Consider the following 20,511-nt stretch of genomic DNA (forward strand, 5'->3'; position numbering starts at 1 on the left):
AGGCTTAAACTTAGTCCCAGACTAAAGTCTAAGTCTGAACTGTTTTAACTGAAAGAAACTATTTTAATAAAAATTACTTCAATGTCCTAATTGAACTACGGCCTAATCCTGGTTTAGTTTAAGCCAAGGACTACTGATTAAACATTTTAAATCAGAGCATAACGAGGAAACAAATGTTTATAGAAATTTCCATGACATTACTAGATTTGGAAAAACCAATTTCAAAATTCCCTGACCGGTCTCTGATGTCTTTGACCAGGGGAACCCTGTAAAACACGTCACCCTGTTCAGCGGATCCACAAAAAAAATCACTTCCCTTTTTTTTTTTTTGCTCTCAATTATTATCATTGTATTTTTGTCTCACAAACTTCTGAAAGTGTTTTCAATTTAAACCAAATTAGGATGAAGATGTAAAATCCAGCACTGGGACAGTAATACAGGAACACAAAGAATCAATCTCTTCATGTAAGATAGTAGAAAATAGTCTTCCACGTTTATTGGAGGTAATCAACTGGGTTTCAGTTAAATCAGTGTTCTTCCAAAACACATTCACTACATGGCATGATCAAAATAAACATCTGAGACACTTCCAGCTCCCCCCTTTCTCCCATCCATTATTTTCACATCTGGATCAACCTGGATGGGAGAAACTGGATTTCATACAGCTGCAGAAAAAAGAAAAAAAAAAGAGAGTCCACAAGTAAATTAATGACTCAACTCAGAACATGAAATAATAAATATTAGCTAATAAAGAAATTAATAATAAAAAGCTTTTTCCATTCAACAATTAAACCAAGCATTCACATGACCTCTACTGGATATCATGCATTACTACAAGATCCACAAAAAAGTCTTGAGGATGATCACATTTCACTGTGGAAAGAGTGAACTAGTGCAAATAACATAACCATACCTTTTTACAGGTGTCTGGTTAGAGCAAAACATGCTTTCATTATATAGATGCTTATAAACAAATTAATTCATATTAAATCTTCTATAGGATTTCAATCAATCAGCCATTACAATTAGCTTGGGTTCACCAATCAGCATTTAATATTTCACAAGCTTTTTTGTCAAAAGAGTTCTGTTACCCATTGTACAACAGGCAGCAGATGTATCAAAATCATGTCTAAAGACACTCACGAAGACATAAACACAAAACATGAATGGAATCAAACAAGGTTTATGATGCATACAAGAAAAGAGTGAATGTAGAGATGATTCAGACAAAATAAACCAGATCTTTACAGGTAGCAGCAGAGAAGGCAGCAAGGATGGAGGCAAAGACGAGGTCGGGGGACTGAGAAGCATCAACAGCAGTGTGCAGGCCGCGGTCGCTGTAGTAGTGCACGAGAGGAGCCGTCTGCTTGTGATAGGACTCTAGTCGGGAGCGCAGGGTGGTCTCGTTGTCATCACTGCGGCGAATAAGAGGCTCCCCGGTTACCTGTGGATTTATGGATCAGACCAAGTCTTTACGACACTGCTCATAGCTGTCCTGCTAATAAGAATGATACAGTTTTTGTTTCTCACATCATCCTTCATTGGCTCTTTGGGAGGGCTGAACTCTTCATGGTAAGATCGGCCGCTGGGCTGGTGAATGAGTCTGAGGAATTAAATTAATTCTGTTCAGTGGTGGACAGCAGCAAACTATATTTATTTTGTTACCGAGCACATTTCCAGGTATCTGTACTTTTCCTTTACTACATTTCAAAGCATAAAATCATACTTTTTACTCCACTATATTTCATAAAACATATCGTTCCTCATTCTCCGAGTGGCGTTACTTTAGCCAAAACTAAGTATTGTTTATTGAAAATTAAAATCATATAGAGTTATGACAGGCTATTCAGATGCTTGAATGTGGACTTGAATGCAATAATAATAATAACAAAAGTTTTCTTGAAAAGCAAATCAGCATATAAAGGAATATGAGACACTGATGACTGCAGTAACAGCTGCTGAAAATGATGGAAAATAATGCTAATAATAATGCCCACACATCTTCCCCGCTGATATAGCAGTTTCAAATGGTATGAAACTAAATAATTTGCATAGCGTTCCTCTTAAAATGTGAAAACTTTTTTCCCATATGTGATGTCTGTGCACTGTATTTTTTATACTATTTATTGCATATATTTGCACAAATTAAATTTTGCCTAATTATAAAATACTACATAGCTCCATACATTTGCGTAACTCACACTGATATTTTATTATATGTAAATGTAATGTTTTTACACTACATAGTATTTTTTTTTTTTGTTTAAAAAAAGCTTATTTTCAGATCAATAAATAATAAATGTCTGCCCTAATCTTTCTTCTTAGTGCTGACTAATCTGTCTAGTGCAGGCTAGAATAAATAATCATGGCTCACTTAAAAAAAAAAAAGAAGTAATTTTATACTTTTCATTAAGTACAATTGAAAATGAGGACTTTTATACTTTTAAAGGAATTATAAATTATTAGGTTCTTGTACATTTAACTCAACTACAATGTGTGTGTATTTTGTCCAATACTGTTTGTTACATTTAAACAAGAGTCTCACTGTCATACTTTACAATTAAAAGCAAGGACGAAGTAAGGAGGTACACTTCCATTTCAAACGGCAATCAAAACCACTCGAGGAAAACTTCCCTGCCACCACCTCTATTAAAGATAACAGAAACAAAAGAGTTTGATAGCTACTATGCCCTAACTAAAAACATGTCTTCTCTTATTCCAGAAATGAGTGTGACATCTTTTCAGTATCTTCCTTAATCATTAAATGAAACGGAGCTATTAGAAAGCATTAGTGGTAGCAGGCTACTACACAATACTTTAGATTTACAGGACCCTTCATCATTATACCTCCCACAGATCCTGCGCACTAGCAGAGAGTCATCAACAGAGAATTCAACCACAGAGTCCAGTTTCTCCTCACGCTTCTCCAAGAGGCCATCCAGCTAGAAATGAGAACGAGAGAGGTTGACAGATGCATTCTTGTGATTCAGCACTCTTTTATTATAAAAAAAATGACAGATCACAGACACACATGGAGGGTCAGTTGTTCACAGAAGTCCTCACCATTTCTGCTTGCTTGACGGTGCGGGGGAAACCGTCCAGCAGGAAGCCATTCTTGCATGCAGGCGTGTCCAGGTTGTTGTCAATGAGCTCCACCACCATCTCATCACTCACCTGAAGGAAAGAGGACAAAACAAGGAATCAGGACTTTATCCCTCAAACCAAAAACACACATTGTGGAGGAACAAATATTATAATGTATATAAAACTCAAACATCTATTCATTTTACCAGTTTGCCGGCATCCATGGTTTCTTTAAGCCGCTGACCGAGCTCTGAGCCAGATGCCACCATGGCCCTCAGCATGTCCCCAGTGGCTAAATGACACACACAGTACTTCTCTGCAAGCCTGGGTGCCTGTAAAGGCCCGAAATGAAACATATTATGAAATTAACCTAGAAATCAATTCACACATTACATAAAATACACTTGAAATATAAGGAAAGCTAAATGCTTGTTCGTCTAACAACCCATCAAGAGGAACAATTAAATATTTGTGTGCAACATTTGTCTTGAAATAGACAAATAAAACTAAAAACAGCCATTCAAAATGAAAAAAAAGATGTAAATATATAAATTAATCGTTTTTTCAGCAAGTATACAATAACATTGATCAAATGTGACAGTAAAGACTGTTACACTGCTACAAAAAGGTCTATTAAAAATAAAAATATTAAGCAGCACAACTGTTTTTAACATGGATAATAATAAGAAATGATTTTTAAACTGCAAATCAATATATCTGAATGATTTCTGAAGGATAACGTGAAAATGAAGGCTCGAGCAATGTTGCTGAAAATTCAGCTTTTCCATTTCAGGAATAAATTACACGTTAAAAGATATTAAAATAGAAAACAGTTACAGTCAGAACTGTAATAATATTCCACAATAGTATTATAAATTATACACAAGTATATTTCACTATTTTACTGTATTTATGAGCAAATAAATGCAGTCTTGTTAAGCATAAGTGACTTATTTTAAAAACCAGTGGTAGTGTCTGTATGAACAAAACTATAAAACTAATTACCATACTATTCTGTTGCAACCACATTCATAAGCCTAGTTTTAATAGCATTCCAAATGGGCAGTAATTATTGCTTAATAACAGCAAGCAGTAATGAAAACCAAGCTGACTGATCTGTTAACTGATGAGACTTTTTTTTTTTTTTTTTTTGAGTTAGACTGTCACCCAACAGGACACATCAGCTCAACTGAGTGACATGGATATTAAATAATCACGCCATATTTGCAGTGAATGAATATTCTGGCCAGAAAGCATCTGATAAAGCCCAGGGCAACAGGTGTTAAAGATACAGGAACACTCAGTGACTGTTTAAATACACTTAAACCCAAAATGTATATTCTGACGTCCTCTTCTCAAACTCATGTCATTCCAAACCTGTATGACTTGTATATTATATATACTTCACTGCACAGAAGAAAAAGACGTAATTAAAGTTAATTGTGCCCGAAGCTATCATTTAACATTCTAGTATTTTGTCTACATCATTTTATTGAAAAAAAAAAAAAAAATCCATACCGGTACATGAGGGTATGGAAATGACGATGAACTACCCCTTTACTACACAGTCCTCGCTGTCCCTCTGCTGTCGGACAGCTAAATCAGAATGAGCCACGCGGCCCTTCGCACAAGCTCTCACCTGCGTGCCCTTACCCGCTCCGGGCGGCCCAAGCAGAATGGCTCGAATGCCTTTCCTTACACTGGAGACGGTGTCGTCCGTTTGCGTGCTGGGGGCCATGGTTACAGGTTGTAAACGAACTAAAAACACTTCTCTCCACTCCACACGTCGCGTCCGCTAACTCTCTCTGAAAGGAAGTGGTAACGCCTCCGCTTGCTGAGTATGGACTCAAAGTCCCGCCTCCTAGCACAAGGCCATCTATCTGATTGGCCAATAGCAAGCCATTTATCCACAGCACGAGCTCATTGGATAAAATCGAATGAATCAGTATCAGTGTCGTCTAATATCCGGAATTTGTCCTAAAGTGACACATCACACATTAAGATGTGAAAGTTTAGATAAGGCAAAACAAGATATCATATCTAAAATGCCAAATTAATATTTACATCACACTGCACAAAGGTCGTCATTCCGCTCTTGTTCTTCCGACTTTTAACTTTATAATAACCGCAGACCATAATTTAAAAGTACCGTCATAGTCACCATAAAATGAACTTAATGAACTTTGTACATTTTTGAATATTTTAATAATATTATCTATAATTTAATTATATTTTTTATATTTTTTATTATAAATAGTATTTGCATTATTTATAGATCATTTGAATGATCCGGTATCTTTATATTTGCAGTTTTCATTTTAAAGTAGTTTTGCTTTTGTCATTTCTTTTTTATACCTCTGTTTAGCTTATTTTATAGTAATCATAGTACTTCAGTCCAGACTTTAATTTCAGATAGTTGAGCCACAAGTGCTGTAGGTCAAGACCACCTAAACCGAAATCAAGACAAGACTGTGTTAAGACCAAACCAGCACTTCTCAAATTCATTTATTGCCTGTGAATTTCTTGTGTTGAATCAATAATTAGAATAATAGGACAATATAGACCTGTTACCATTTAAATTAAAAAACTAACAACAAAATTAATCTTTGCACTTCAGAGGTGGATCAAATGTTGCATCGATTACAATGAGCAAGGAAATATGATGGAAAAATGAAATGATACATTTAAATATCACACTAAACTGCCAGTAGGCTAAGTAACAGCAAATCACTTAATGAGGGAGACAGAATCATTTATTCTTCAACAAAATACAGCTTGGAGTTGCTCAGAAATGTTTAAAAGAGTCTAAAATGCAATTCACTTAATAGTAACTTCTTGTTTGTTGAATGTTTGTATAAAATCGTTGTTTTCAATCATGCTCATATTCATGAAAACAGCTCTCTTGCTCCTGTAATATTGTTTAATTGTATCATGTTATATAAAGTCTGAGACTGAGACAAGACCTTCCAAGATGGTCAAGTACTACAAGGCATTTCTAATTATAAGTTCTTCATCTAATAGCTATATTTTAGCTTTAATGAACAATTTTTTTTAAATAGTTTCAACAATAACACTATTCAATAATACATTTTATTCCTGAATCCAAGTCTAGCTAAAAATATAGTCTAGCACAAAATATGAGGCAGTTAAAAAATAAATAAAAAGGTAAGAAACTGATGACAAGTATGTTATCAAAAGCTGGTTTTATTGAAACCGCAGCTCTGCATGATACATGGAAGCCATATTTGGAGTGTTTCAGATACCATAACACAAAACAGCCATAACACTAAAGTGCCTTAAGATTACTACAGTGATGGGGCTGAATTTTGGTATGAATTTTGGTATTTTTGAATATGAAAAGGTTAAGAAATTATACATTACGAAAAACAAAGACAATATGACATTTAGTGTAAATGTAAACTTTGTAAGTGTCACTTATTCAAACACACATTTGGATATAGGTAAATTAATTAAATTTAGTAAGAATAATTTAAAATGTTATAAAATGTTCATTTAAAGTTACAAAGCAAACAGAAAAATATATGTAGAGAGCTTAAGAAATAGGGAATATGCATGATACATATTCCAACTCACAATTATTGTGAAGTCATCTGGATCAAGCAAAGAAAAAAAAAAACATGTCTCGTACCATTTTTCTTTCAATAAAAACAGGAAATTAGATTCTATGGCAAATATCAATTACATTTGTATTCTTTTGAAGGCACATATCACTCATCAGTGTTACTGCAGAAACTGAGCTGAAAAGAGCTTTGGTTATGGGAAAGATCTTTAAATTGTTTGCAGTTTTTCAGCCAAGGACGGGACTAACATTGCTCATAAATGCCTAAAGGAAAAAAAAAAGCCAATTTCCTTCCATTATCCAAGTGAGTTCCCCTTTGTGTACTTACATTTTATATAAATATAAATTTCTCAACTTTAATAACTCTAATCTAACCAAATCCCCCCAGAAAAACTTAGATAAAATTCCAAATCCTGATGACAGATGAGCAAAAATGTTTAGTCATCCCTATAACAGCAAATATACAAATATAAAATCAGATAATGGGTTCTGGTAGTACTTAATTTGAAGATTTTTTTTTTTTACCACAAAGTACTGACATTAAGTGTTTCGTTCATTTAAAGATTCAGGACATTGCCTTGCTGGATGAATATTCTTAGAAATTTGCCTACAGCAAGCATCTCAGCATACAGCAGTCATGCAAAAGATATTTAAATATACATACAATAATTGACAGTCTAACAAAGCAAATAAACTAGTCAAATTAGTCTAAAAAAAAATTAAGCAATCCTTGCTAAATTACACTGAGAAAAGTATCAAAACCATACCTGAAAACCCTTGTAAGGGTAACTGAAATGTCTCTTAATTTATGGCTTTTAAAAAAACTTTTGTCAAATTTATAAAAATCTTGTAAAATACATCTGTAAACACTGTAACTATGATGCCATATTGCACTTCCAAATCTGACATAAACACAGTCAGTGTGAAAGTCAGACAAGGATACCTTTAGCCCTTGGTGCCCGATGAGAGCAGGCTTACATGGGTTTATAACATGAATCTGGCTGCCACATGCGCAGGTCTACCAAGATCTGGTTCAGCTTCTGCATCCACAGATTCCTTTCATCCTTAGTGTCGGCACTTAGCCAGTTCCTGCACATTATAAAGGGAAGTTCTGATTAGAACTTGACCTTCTCCATCAAAGCACGTGAACTGGCATTGTTAATAGGGTCTTACTTTGTAACACACAGCGTGTCCTTGCACTGGCTGACCAGGGTCTCTCGGTCATCCTCCCTCTGTGGTCTCACTGTGATGAGCTCAAAGGTATTGGGCCGGGCACAGAACTCTCTGTTTGCCGGCTCCACTTTACGACTCGTACAGTTGGCAAGGTTAATGCGACCAATTGGATTCTGTGCGAAGAAGAATAACCGGTTCATTTTAATTAAGTGCATCTCAAAAATAAAAAATTATAGTAGGCCTACCTTTCGTTTTTCATCATCAGGGTAAGTCCAAAAAGAGATGCAGTATCCTGAAAGGACACACCACCTCCTGTGCCAAGATCCAAATCCACTGACATCCTCAAACATAGTCTGCAAATAAGAGACACCTTCACTAGCACCACTTAGTATAAAAAGATCAGTTTTTCTAGCAATGCCTGTATTTTTACTAGAAGGATAAGAAAAACTTCTGCAGACATTCTTTCAGTTTAAAGACTCACCAGGAAGCCTCGTTCCTCTATCCGTGATCCAACCTCGCACTTCATTTTCAGGTATATATGCCCCTCCAAAGGACAAAGGAAAGGTACCTGTAGCAAAACAGAACATTAAGGGCTAGAACATAGACATATGCAAGAGAAGTGCTAGGAGTAACAAAAACAACTAGTATTCACCCAAATCCAAAGGCATTGATGTGCACACAAAAATGTAAATAAGCGGCTTAAAGTGACAGTATCACCGAAAAGACACCAAGCCATGTTAGCCAAATACTCAGACACACAAAAACCCGTGTTACTAAACACAGAGCAAATATAGAAACCTTTTTGTGAAACATGTCAATGAGCAGCTCTCTTTCAATCCCTTCATATTTGATCTAAAAGAGAGAAATGACTGCATGTGAAAGAGTCTGGGATAAGCAAACGGCAGCACTGTGCAAGAAAAACGAGTAGTGTTAAAACTGTATCAAGCTGGTGTGAAGACTAGTGCTGTGGTTAAACCTCTCTCTGATGTTAGAAAGCAACGGAGGGTGTGTATTGACGTCACTTTCATGACAGAACACACCCACTCAATCCGGCAAGTGGCAAAAAAAACCCTGCAACTTGGCTGCCTCTAGCAGTTGGACTCAAAAGTGATCCACATTTTACCAAAAAAAAAAAAAAAAAAAAAAAAAAAAACACTGGACACTGATATGTGGCCAAGAACAGGATTTATATATACCCAATTTGGATGCCAAAGAAACAAGCAAAGCTATACAAAAGCCTTCACACTTGATCTTCTAGACAACATTATAAATACATCACAGCTAGGATCTACATCTGAGGGCTCACTTACATCATTGTTATATATTGTCATTTCACCCAGACAAAAACTTGTTAAAGGCATTACACAAAGAACATTATGACTTTCTGTAATGCTGCTTTTGTATTGTGCCAAAATCAAAGTGACGAGAACACCAATGGATATTCTGGTTGTTTCAGTAGATTTAGTAAAAGGTTTTATCTGCTGACGATACAGAGTTCAGCAGTGTAAATCTATTTAAGAACTACATCGTGATTGTATCAGTCAGAATTTTTATTATTACCATGTAATGTTGCCACAGTGTTTCTGTGACATCATGTACATACCCTCTATACATCTAGTGTGTTTCGCCAGGTGATGGTGTTAGTGTGGTTTGATTTATGGAACAGTTATGAAGATATAGAGATATTGCAGGAAAGTACCTTCTCAAGCGGGAATTTGTTTTTCCCAATAGAGGCTAAAGTTAGCTTGTGTGCTCCGACAAGTACAAAACTACTGGTGCGCACTGCGTTTGGACCACCAGGGCTGGCCACAACTGAAAAGGAAGAAATAAAGTTAACAAACAAACAACAAATCGAAAATGTTAGTTGAACTGAAATGCTTTTAATACTCACCAGGTGTTTGGAGGTTGCTCTTCTATAATAGATAAATGGAGAGGACAAAAAAGTACCAGAACTTTACATAATAATGTTTATAACAAATTAATTTCAAAGTACTGTATTACATGTACAACAATATTACATTACAAATAAGAAATCATGCAAGAGGTTTTTCATAAAACCTTAAATCAAGATCAAAGTCAGGGTGTGGAATTTTTCCCAGAGGAAGAAAGAATTTGGCCTTAAAAACTGAATTTTGACAATTTTGCAGCAGTCTACAGTTTTCACTGATTATTGATAAATAAATGTGTTTACAACATGAGTTCATTTTTCAATTTTCTTTTGAGCATTTTCCTCTGGACTTAAAGACAGGGTGTCTTTATATAATAACAGTGTAACTGTAGTGGTGTATGGAATGATTCTGAGACCTTCAGAAATCATTCGAATATGCCGATTTGGTACTCAAGAAGCATTTCTTATTATAATCAGTGCTGAAAACAACTGTGCTGCTTTATATTTGTGTGGAACCCCTAATACAGTTATTTTATGATTCATTACGATTCATTAAACTCAAAAACAAAAAAAAAAACAGAACAGCTTTGTGTAACATTGTAAAATGTCACTTTACATATTTCACCTTTGATCAATTTAATGTATACTTGCTGAATGAAACTATGAAAAAAGAAAAAAAAATTCCCCTCTTTTGACCAGTAGTGTGTGTTAAAATTTAAGCAAACAGACTACTTACAGAGATAGCAAGGAACCTTTTTGGTGTTATAGCCTGTGGAGATAAAATTTGATTTCAGACTAAAATATAGTGAACAAAACAATACAAACATAGCACTGCTGAAAACTACTGAGACAAAAGTTCTTATTAGTTAAGGAATTAATAAAAATACCCATCACCATGCACTTTTAGACTGACAATACTACACATTAAAGACACTTGCTTAAAATCTAACCAACTGCTTGCTTGCACACCAGCAAAGGATGTTTTGAAACACAGCATACCTTTGACTTGCTGGGCTTTTTCCTCTTGTCAGGGTTCAGCTCCCGTTTCTGAACCTAAGAGAAAAACAAACTTTTACTAAATCCCTTTGATAAAGGGTTAATTTGTATTCAAAAGGCATGCATTTCAATTGAAAAACTTAAAAAGCTGTACTTACCAAACAGTAGACCTCAATATCGATCTCAAAGTCATTAGAGACATCAGACCTGCACGTAAAGCAACGTATTAATATGATGAACACTACACTGAGGTGATAGGGATGTCATGAGTGGCTTGATGGGAAGTGACACTTACAAAGTGAATTTGGTGGAGAAGGTCAAAGCATCACCACTTAGACCAGTGCGTGCGCTTGCTAGAGGAGTCGCCACTGTGTTCTCCGCTCCAGCACGGATCATCACAAAGAAGTAATGGTTTCCACATTCTTAAAATCAAAATTACGACATAAGTGTCTGATCGGACATGAAGGTGCCAAACAAGAAGTATCTATATATAAATACAGAAGCATTCTCACCAGGCTTGTTGGCAGAAGAACAGATAAAGTCAGCCTTCAGAGGGAGTCGCAGCTCTAGCAGTGAGATGGACCCTTTAGAAGCAGGTAAACCCATATCTGCCTGAGCACTGCTTGTGCTTTTCTTCTGGGCTGTTGGACCCTCTGCTTTTAGCCGGTCCAAATCAGCCTTCAGAGCAGCCCTCCTTTCGGCTGTGGTTCAAACACAAGTAATCATTACTCCAAATTAAATAAATAATTCTGATATTCATTTGTGTAGTGCAAAAAGGAAAGTATCCCTTACTGGCAATAAGCAGCAGTCTCTCAGCCTCAGCCTCCACTTGAGATCCTTTCCCATGCTCTTCATCTGTGCAGCAGTTGAGAGCCTGACTAGCCTGATGGATCACTGTCTGCTGCAGGTTCATCTCATTGGTCAACATCTGAGAGAACAATGTGGTAACAAACTCAAATCAAAGACTGTTCACTCATATTACTATGAATAGGAGAAACTAATGTGCAACAGGGCAAAATAAGACCCGCCTTCTAACAAAGAGCCAGATGCAAATTGTTTGTTACTGCAGCTATTGTTAGAAGGTCTAGTTCCCATAGAGCCCTTGACTCATGTTTGGGACTGCACATGCATACTGACAGGAAAGAAGAAAAAATACTTGAAATCAGTCCTGGAGCAATCTAGTAAAGTAATGGGTTGAAAGTTACGTTTCATAAGTTTCTATTTCAAATCTGAAGATACAAAAAAAATGGCTACAAAACCATGCTGTTTATTTACTACCAAGACAGTTTTCTGAGCACAAGTCATTCCGTAATGGATATAAACAATTCTGTCCCTGAAAAACTGAAACGTAAACAAAGGAATTATAATCCATATTACAACGTTATTACCTCGTTGAACTACATGTGCTGCATGAGATGTCGTTTAGTGGACCCTTTCCTTTCTAACTAAACCAGGCTCAACAGCTGTAGATGCATTTATGACTCAATATTACGACAAATCTGGTATGTACTGTGTTTTGATGTGTACTGCTTACACAAATTTAGCAAATACATTCTTTCGAAGCTTTCCATTGAAAAACAGTGATCTGTCGATGCTTTAGGCTTAGATCTTTATTATGATAGATAGTTTGTCAAGATTAATTTTTTCATGTTTCATTTAATCTATTCGTAAACATTGACACTTGCAAACAAAGAGAGTTCAGTGTGCCCACGTCCAGGTGCGGGTTAACAGGTTTATTGACAGTGCCCAAAATAATAATAATAATATACATTTTTTTAACAGACCTTAATTTTTTGCTTGATGTTGATGTGACTGGGGCTCCCATTGGTCTCCATTCTCTGAGACACATCCTCTTTCCTCACGATCACCTGTTTAACACGAGGTCTCTCTGGCTCAGTCTTAACCCTTGTTGATCTGTAGGCATCAATGCTGAAATCAAACAACCATACATTAAATACAAATCATACTCAAATCAGTTTGAATGTTGCTTGAAAAAGAGTCAATGATCAGATGCGCACCTGTAGGGAAGGTTCTGGTTTTGCTGCTCATCTAGGACACTGATGCTGTCAGACGATTCAGCTCGTAACATGCATGTCTTTTGGAACTTACTGGGCCTGGATACACTCTCAGGGGTTGAACTCTTCGCAATAAATGAGCTGGAAGGAGTCGATGACTGGATCAAAATAAAAAAAGTGAAACTGAGATGTAACATCAGTTTTCAGATTATTTGGCATTATCACGGTTTATCTTAAGAGTTACATCCTCAGGACTCACCATAGGCTTTCTTTCAGGGCTCTTGACCACAGCTGCTACAGTCTCTGCAAGTGGACCAAGGAGAGACATGGAGGAGATATTCAGAGCATCTTCTTCCGCATCCTCATCACTTTTCTCATCGCTCTCCTCCAGGACTTCATCAAACAGCTCATTTATCACCTCAGAGTTAACGGAACCATCCACGTCCTTCTCAATCTCACACACTTCATCTGCTTCTTCAATGTCAATGAGAATGTTCATTATCAAAAACATGTAATGGGAATTAGTGATATAAAGTTTCAAAATAAATCCATCATGATTTTGGTGGTAATAAAATTCAGAACAATTGTGAATATCATAATGTTCAAGAGATAATACAAAATATAATTCACTTTTACTCAATAGATATTCAATATACAAGATGCATAATGAACAATTATTTTAAAAAGGCTAAATAACATATACAGCAAAAAATATTTAATAAAGCCCGGGACGGGACTAGTTTTACAGGAGGTCCTTAGAGAAATCGGTGTTTCACAGATGTACTTAGTGATTGTAATCCCGTCTGAATCTGCCACGTCTGTGTTTTTCTCACACAACCTCTGTGATATTTCCAGAGCAAATTACCTACTGTTTTTCAGCAAACTCAGTGATCCTCTGAGAAAACTAATCCCGTTCGAATGCCAATGTCTGATTGCCAGTGATATATTTTTTTTTCACAACGCGTTTCCTTGGCCGTGTGTTTTGGCCAATATGAATTACCGTAGATGCTCTTACCACACGCATGGTTGATACGTTTGACTCCCAGCAAAGAAAAAAAAATATAACTATAATAAAATCAAGAGCTAAATCATGTAAACTGTTAAGACTGGTTATTGTAATATCAGCGTCAAGTGAGATCACTCATGCTCATTTCTAAACTCAATTACATAATTGTTTTATTACATATATACCATTTATAAAAAAAAAAAAAAAAAACACAGTTAAACTAAAGTAACCACACATTAACATGGTTTTGCTACTAGCGTAACCATGATATTTGCAGTAAAACAGATTATACTAATAGTAATCAGTCCAAATTACTATATGCAATGCACAAATTCAGAGGGTGTGATCTCGGAATCACCCAAATGTACAAAACGGACCCTCCCACCTCTGTAATAAACACGTAGATGTTAGTCCCATCCGAATTGGTACATAAAAATTACAGACCTCGGGTGATAAGAATCGAAACTCAAACGTAGTTTAGAAAACTAGTCCCATCCGAACAGGGTTTTAGTCTGGTCTTTTGACACTAAAGAGTGCTAAACAAAACATTTAAAACTGTTAAAGCAAACAACACATAAATATGAAGAAAATAAGCAGTCTATAGTACAACTGAACAAAAGTCTATAGTTTTTCCCCATACCTTTCACTTCCTCTTGTTCTTTTACAATAGGAATCTCTTCTTTAAATTCAACTTCCTTTGCAGGGCTTGAAAGAGCACACTCCTTCTCTAAAAGATGGAAATCTATTTAACTATGCATATTCCAATAAACTTAAGGACCACTATAATGTTACTGTGAATAAAATGACAAGAAAAGGCAGCATATGGCAGATATGGCTGATAAAACATAACTGAACAGAACAAAGAAAAATATGAGTGGAATGCTGCTTTAGAAGAACACATTTAACTATATTATATGGTTTTTATAATAAAATACCTTTTTCACTGTATTTAGAAGGGCTGTTGAGTACTTCAGGCACTAGCACAGAAGGTTCATTATCATACACTGGCACAGAAGTCTGACTCAGTACTGATGGTTCACTTTCCTGAGGATTTTCAGGGTCATTCTTGACCTTACTAAGATCATTGTTGCTCCTCAACATGTTGCCTTTTTGAAATCGATTACGAATTTGTGCCAGTTCTGCCTCTCGCTCCTATTGATAAATAAATAAAACATTAGTGCTGATGTTTCATATGCAATTCAACAAATACAGTATACCCTTTAATTAGTTAAGAATACATGCCAGTTTCTGCTTCTGAGTAAGGACAGCTGTGGTGGAGGTGGACTGGGCACACCCCAGCCTCTCCTGGAGCAGCCTGGTCTTGGGGGTGGCAGAGGGAGTAGCCACAGGTGTGTGGCCTTGACCTCCTAATGTAGAGGGAGAATTCTGGTTGCGCTCCTGGCACTTTTCTCCAAAACGCTCCAAAAATGACTTAACCCCTACTAAAGATCAACATAAGCAAATAAATAAATTCACAGATGTAAACTTCAATGTAGAAAAAAATGAGCAGAAGAACTCCACTGACCAGTAGTTCCAGCTAGGTCTCTTTGCTGTAAGAGTGTTGTGTCCTTGGTAAATCTCTCACAACTCTGATGTGTGACAGTCACATCAGCAGTAGAAGAGGGTTTAGGGGTCAAAATTGGTTTTGCAGGGCCTGAATTGAGTGCTGCTTCAGAATTCAACTTAGATGGGCCCTGGTTCCTCAGGGGGCTCTGAGAGACGTAACCTCTGTGGGGACTGGAGGCAGATGCATTCAGAGATTTAAGTGGACTGGAGGGCTGAGTGGAGGAGTAAATCTTCAGTGGGCTGGAAACAGGAGAGGGATTTGCTTGAGCCAGTCTTGACTGAGGAAACTCGGTCTTCTGAGGACTAGGTGGAACCGCTCTGGTTGACTTGACTGGAGAATAAACTGTTGGCTATAAGAACAAACATATTTAAAGAATATTTGAAGAGCATATTTAAAAACCATAAGACCACCCCCCCCCCACTAAAGACAATCAATAAAACTACTGTAAACCCTCAATACTACCTTACATTCTAAAAAGGATAGAACAGAATCGGTTGTAGACGTGACTCACCTGCTGACCGCTGTTAACAGACTTGAGTGGAGCTGGTTGGGCAGTCTGAGGTCGTTCCACAGCAGGACTTGGCTTGGAAATGTTGCTCTTCACAGTACTGACTGGTGGAGCAGGATGTGATAGTGCATTGTCCCGGCGAGTCGGCGGGTGTCCAAGGTCATCTTCCCAGGAACCAATTGTGGCAGCAAGGTTTGCTAGTCTACCCTTTCTTCCAACAGGGAGCTCAGAGCTTTTTGGAGTAGCAGGAGGGAGATCCTCTTTGTGAGATAAAACTACACTCTCTGGGATTGCTTCGGAGGTCACTGAAAGCACAATTTTGTGTTTAATACATTGATTCTTATTCATCACCCCAAGAGTCATATTATTCATTCCGATCACATATTGTCTATATTTTTGTCAGCTTTTTTAATGGATGATGATGATGATATCTTCGAGAGAAATGTATCCAATGGCCGAAATATAGAGCTGATGCATTTGATATCACATAATTCAATATACAATAACACATTCATAAGTTTGCTTATTTTCTGTTATATTTAAAAAAGTATAGTTTTTCCCTTTCTATTATTCCTTTTCAGAACAGAAAAGCCTGATATCAGCCCTGATGATATATCAGTTAACCTCTGTTAAATGGCACAAATGTCTGATGCAGTCACCTCAAATACAGACCATTTAAAAATGATCCTGAACCAATATATCAGTCTTATCACGTTTAAGTCAATATAATGAATGTAACTAAGTTCTGTGCATTCAGGATGTGAGAGGGAGCTGCCTACCCTCAGAGTCCCAGTACTGCCTTTGCTCAGCCAATCTCTGCAGTCGAGATCTCATACTGGAGATTCCTGGGATTGGTGCATCTTTCGGTGTCTCTTTGGCTCCATCTAGAGCGGCATGCTTCATTAGATTATCAGTGCATTTTGCTGGAGACTGAGGAGGGCGCATCAACTTTTCAGTGTCTGAAAGAGGTTGAGTGGGCAGCACCTCTGGTTCTGATGGACAATGAGCAGACGTTTGCTCCATGCGCCTAGGACGAACACTGCTTGGCACCAGGGGTGGCTTCTTGTCCGTCATGGGCTCAGAGGCGGTCACATGCGGAACCACTGTTTGTTTATTTTCTTCAGAAAGGAGAGCATTTTCATCTGAACAGCGACGCTTTGAGGGGGATGGCTTGGAAGAGGGAAGTGCTGTCCAAACAAGAAGAAAAACTTACTTTTAGGATATAGAAGTAATGAAAGATCTAATGTTCATATGTCAAAACAGGTATGCAACAAAATAACATTTCAACAAAACAAACCTTTTTCAATGGTCAGCTCACTTATGACACTGTTTGTGTCTGTAAGTGGCTCCCTTGTCCTTTTAGCCACTGGCAATTTGGCTGTCGTTGGTCTCTCCGCCATCTTCCTCTGCAGATTTTCTCTACGAGCACGTGTGCGCTCTAACAGTTTCTGAACGAGCAAAATTACATTTTAGCATTGCAAAGTGCTCATTACATTACTAAGGCCTATATGACAGTGCTAAAGAGAAACAGATCTCTTAAAACAAAACATTTCAGTTCATTTTTGCACGCATGGGCCCCATTTATCAGCACAGCTCATGTGTGAACAAACCAGTAGCTAATTCTCCCAGAACATCTCACACTCATGATTAACAGCCTTGTTACTGAGCAAGACCAAACACATTCCTCCAGTGTGGCTGTTGGTTGGCTGTCTCCCAGGGAATGAGTGGAAATTTCAGTTAGTGAGGAGTTCATGTCCATGGAATTTTGTCATGTGACCCCCAGGAGATGAATCCTATTGGCTACAGTCAAACCAGGCTTCCTGTATACAACCAGCCCAAGTTTTTTTTTTCTCTCCATTCTGTCACCGATGGAGTTTTGGTTCCTTGCCACTGTTGCCTCTGGCTTGCTTAGGATACTTAATATCCAGCGATATCTTCGACTTGATTGCACAGATAATATTTAAACTGAACTGAGCTGGATGACGACATCATTTAATTCAATAATGAACTGCCTTTGACTGAAAATTGAGTGTTTACTATTGTCATTTTGCATTATTGACACTATTTTCCTATAACACTGTGAAGTTCCTTTGACACAATCTGTATTGTTAAAAGCGCTATATAAATAAAGGTGACTTGACAAGTTATGGGCGCAGCCCTGACAGCTATTCCCCTCCCCCTCCTCCTATTCAAAAGTATGACATATAACGTTTCATGGAGAAAGATGTTAAATTCAAATATCATAAGGAATGAAAGTAAAGGCTTTATTAAGAGCCGACTTTGCATTTTAAGACACAAACGTTTAAAAACGATATTTTAATGATATTTACAGTCAGTCAAGCACCGTAGATACAGAAATACAAAACAGACAAAAGAGATTATAAAAACACACACACACACACACACACACACACACACATAACAGATGTAACGTTAATTTTTAAAAAGGCAAGTACGACTGGACTCAAAAACAATAATGGTCATAAAAAAAAGAACAAAATACATCTAATATAATACATAAAGCAACAGTTTGTTTAAATTCTGCTGAAATCTAGTAAACGTAAGGTTAAAAGTAATTCTGGCTTATGACGTTATATGATAGATTATGAGCAAGTAACGTACAGAAGAATTAGCTTTACACAAACGTTAAAATCTAAATAAAAACTCCAAATCGATATTGTATAACCTGATAATTAACTTAAGTAAATAAACAATAAGTTAATTAGTAACAACAGAAACCAGAACTTTAATACTATCTAAAGATAATGGCAGTTGGTGCACAGTGGACCAGCGTTAGTTTATTTCAATACCTCCTTAATTAACTATCGATTAAATAAGATGTTATAAAGCGCACTCACCTCCGTGAATGGGTCCATCGTGACTTAAACCAAAGCACAGACCTCTTTGTTTTTCCTCTTTATTTGTCTGCTGAGGGAGCAAAGTCTCTCCACTCTCTCAGTCACGCCACGCGCCCCTCAGCTGTTTGAAATTTTTGAATTTAGCGCTTGCTCAGTTCTCGCTGTAGCCAACGGTCACGGACACGTCACTGCACACGAGCTGAACCAATGAGAGCATAGTCCGTTAACTCAGCCACGCCCACCCACTCACTTCACAAGAGAGTCGACAAAGCGCTTCCATTTAAAACCAGCGAAGGTGTTCAAGGAGTTTACAGATTTGTTCATTATTTGTGTGTGCACTAAATTTAACAGCTCTTAGTGTTTACATTTTTAATTTCATTTGGTCTTTTTTGTACACGTTTAGGTACTGTTTTTTGTGACATTGATTGATGACATTTAAGGGCTGTTACGTAATGTTTACTTTATAAACTTTTTTTGGTTTGGCTACCTTACAGTTAACATTTCATGTTCCTGACAATGTAAATCAGTTGAATAATACGTGTATGAATAAGTGTATGTTTTATATGGATAAATGAAGACATCTACAAAGTGTTTTATTTTTATTTTTTTATTAAATGACACACACACACACACACACACACAGCTGTTAAAAAGTTTGGGATTGGGAAGATTGTTTTATGTTTTAACAAAGTCTCTTCTGTTCATCGTTGCAGCATTAATTTTACTAAAATACAGAAAAAAAGTAATATTGTAAAATAATATTACAATTTAAAATGACGGTGACCCTGGACCATAAAACCATAAGGGTCAATTAAGTTTGTATATATTTACGGTAGGAAATGTACTAAATATCTTCATTGAACATGATCTTTACTTAATGTCCTAATGATTTTTGGCAAAAAAAAAAAAAAAAAGTTGTCTATGAATTTTTGGCCATTGGCATAAATATATAGCGACTTAAGATTGGTTTTGTGGTCCAGGGTCACATATACTTTAAAATATAATTTATTTGTAATGCAAAGCTGATTTTTTAGGCTTCTTCAGTGTCACATGATCCTACAGAAATCACTCTAATATAAGGATTTATTATCAATATTGGAAACGGTTTGCTGCTTTGTTTGGAACCTGTGATACTTTTTTCCAAGATCATTTTGATGAATAAAGTTAAATAGAACAGCATTTGTTTAAAATAGAAATCTTTTCAAACAGTATAATTCTTAAATATCAATTGCACACATTCTTGCTGAATAAAAGCATTAATTTCTTTCAAAAATAAAATAAAAAATAACTGACCCCAGACTTTTGAAAGGTAGTGTATATTGTTACAAATTTTTTATTTTTATTTTGAACAAATGCTGTTCTGTTTAACTTTTTATTCATCAAAGAATCCTGAAAAAAGCAGGCAAAACTGTTTTAATATTAATAGCAAATCAGTATATCTAAATGATTTCTGAAGGATCATGACACTGAAGACTGGAGTAATGATGCTGAAAATTCAGCTTTGCATTAGAGGAATAAATTATATTTGAAAGTATTTTACAGCTGATGTTACTCTCTGAAGAACATAATTAAAATGTAAAATTATAAAACCAGTTGGTAGACGACTGCAGTTAAATGCTTTTCCAACTCGTCATTATTTTCTAAACTAACCAGCATGATCCAGCAGATGGCACTGCAGACAACGACAGAACAGCCCAGATTTGTGCAGTCTGGATAATAGGAATTACATCTTTGTACTAAAATCACTTAAGAGATCAACACGTAAGGACTGTGGCTTCCTGTTTATTTAAATTATGCATTAGAACTCAACACATAAATTAAGTCTGGAGTATAGGC

At 36.5% G+C, this 20,511-nt stretch overlaps 2 protein-coding genes across 8 annotated transcripts; both read right to left on the bottom strand.

The window, feature by feature from the left end:
• Nucleotides 1-466: 466 nt before the first annotated feature.
• ak2 (adenylate kinase 2) lies at nt 467-4,911 on the bottom strand. 3 transcript variants are annotated; one of them, XM_052533822.1, is made up of 8 exons: nt 4,724-4,911; nt 3,291-3,416; nt 3,064-3,174; nt 2,848-2,942; nt 1,531-1,603; nt 1,249-1,444; nt 1,092-1,129; nt 467-665 (listed from the first exon to the last, which is right to left on the bottom strand). In XM_052533822.1, exons 1-8 carry the CDS (start codon nt 4,820-4,822, stop codon nt 621-623), a joined length of 783 nt encoding a protein of 260 aa, XP_052389782.1. In that variant the 5' UTR covers nt 4,823-4,911; the 3' UTR covers nt 467-620. The 3 variants fall into 3 exon arrangements, with proteins under 3 accessions (XP_052389782.1, XP_052389783.1, XP_052389784.1); XM_052533823.1 differs by lacking the exon at nt 1,092-1,129 and having other exon boundaries at nt 1,197-1,444; XM_052533824.1 differs by lacking the exon at nt 1,092-1,129 and having other exon boundaries at nt 4,724-4,910.
• Nucleotides 4,912-6,270: 1,359 nt separating this feature from the next.
• Nucleotides 6,271-18,925, bottom strand: LOC127935512 (anillin). 5 transcript variants are annotated; one of them, XM_052533439.1, is made up of 25 exons: nt 18,676-18,838; nt 17,115-17,265; nt 16,876-17,004; nt 16,597-16,797; nt 15,821-16,122; nt 15,268-15,658; nt 14,985-15,184; nt 14,678-14,894; nt 14,383-14,469; nt 12,996-13,210; nt 12,740-12,894; nt 12,506-12,650; nt 11,514-11,649; nt 11,234-11,422; nt 11,017-11,143; nt 10,880-10,928; nt 10,725-10,778; nt 10,462-10,494; nt 9,729-9,750; nt 9,537-9,649; nt 8,636-8,689; nt 8,319-8,405; nt 8,083-8,190; nt 7,838-8,010; nt 6,271-7,753 (listed from the first exon to the last, which is right to left on the bottom strand). In XM_052533439.1, the coding sequence occupies exons 1-25, from the start codon at nt 18,691-18,693 to the stop codon at nt 7,639-7,641; spliced, it is 3,471 nt and encodes a 1,156-aa protein (XP_052389399.1). In that variant the 5' UTR covers nt 18,694-18,838; the 3' UTR covers nt 6,271-7,638. The 5 variants fall into 5 exon arrangements, with proteins under 5 accessions (XP_052389399.1, XP_052389395.1, XP_052389396.1 ...); XM_052533435.1 differs by having other exon boundaries at nt 16,597-17,004; nt 18,676-18,925; XM_052533436.1 differs by having other exon boundaries at nt 14,985-15,181; nt 16,597-17,004.
• Nucleotides 18,926-20,511: the final 1,586 nt, after the last annotated feature.

The sequence above is a fragment of the Carassius gibelio genome, chromosome A19 (assembly GCF_023724105.1).
Source record: "Carassius gibelio isolate Cgi1373 ecotype wild population from Czech Republic chromosome A19, carGib1.2-hapl.c, whole genome shotgun sequence".
NCBI classification, from domain to species: domain Eukaryota; kingdom Metazoa; phylum Chordata; class Actinopteri; order Cypriniformes; family Cyprinidae; genus Carassius; species Carassius gibelio.

Excerpts from the sequence above, each read along its gene's own strand:
- ak2 (XM_052533822.1), bottom strand. The coding sequence starts at position 4,822 with ATGGCCCCCAGCACGCAAACGGACGACACCGTCTCCAGTGTAAGGAAA. Across the intron at positions 1,604-2,847 it reads GTGCGCAGGATCTGTGGGAG|ACTCATTCACCAGCCCAGCG; the intron begins GTATAATGATGA and ends TTAATTCCTCAG. Across the intron at positions 1,445-1,530 it reads AAGAGCCAATGAAGGATGAT|GTAACCGGGGAGCCTCTTAT; the intron begins GTGAGAAACAAA and ends ATAAATCCACAG.
- LOC127935512 (XM_052533435.1), bottom strand. Across the intron at positions 14,895-14,984 it reads TTACTCAGAAGCAGAAACTG|GAGCGAGAGGCAGAACTGGC; the intron begins GCATGTATTCTT and ends ATTTATCAATAG. Across the intron at positions 8,011-8,082 it reads CTGATGATGAAAAACGAAAG|AATCCAATTGGTCGCATTAA; the intron begins GTAGGCCTACTA and ends TTCTTCGCACAG.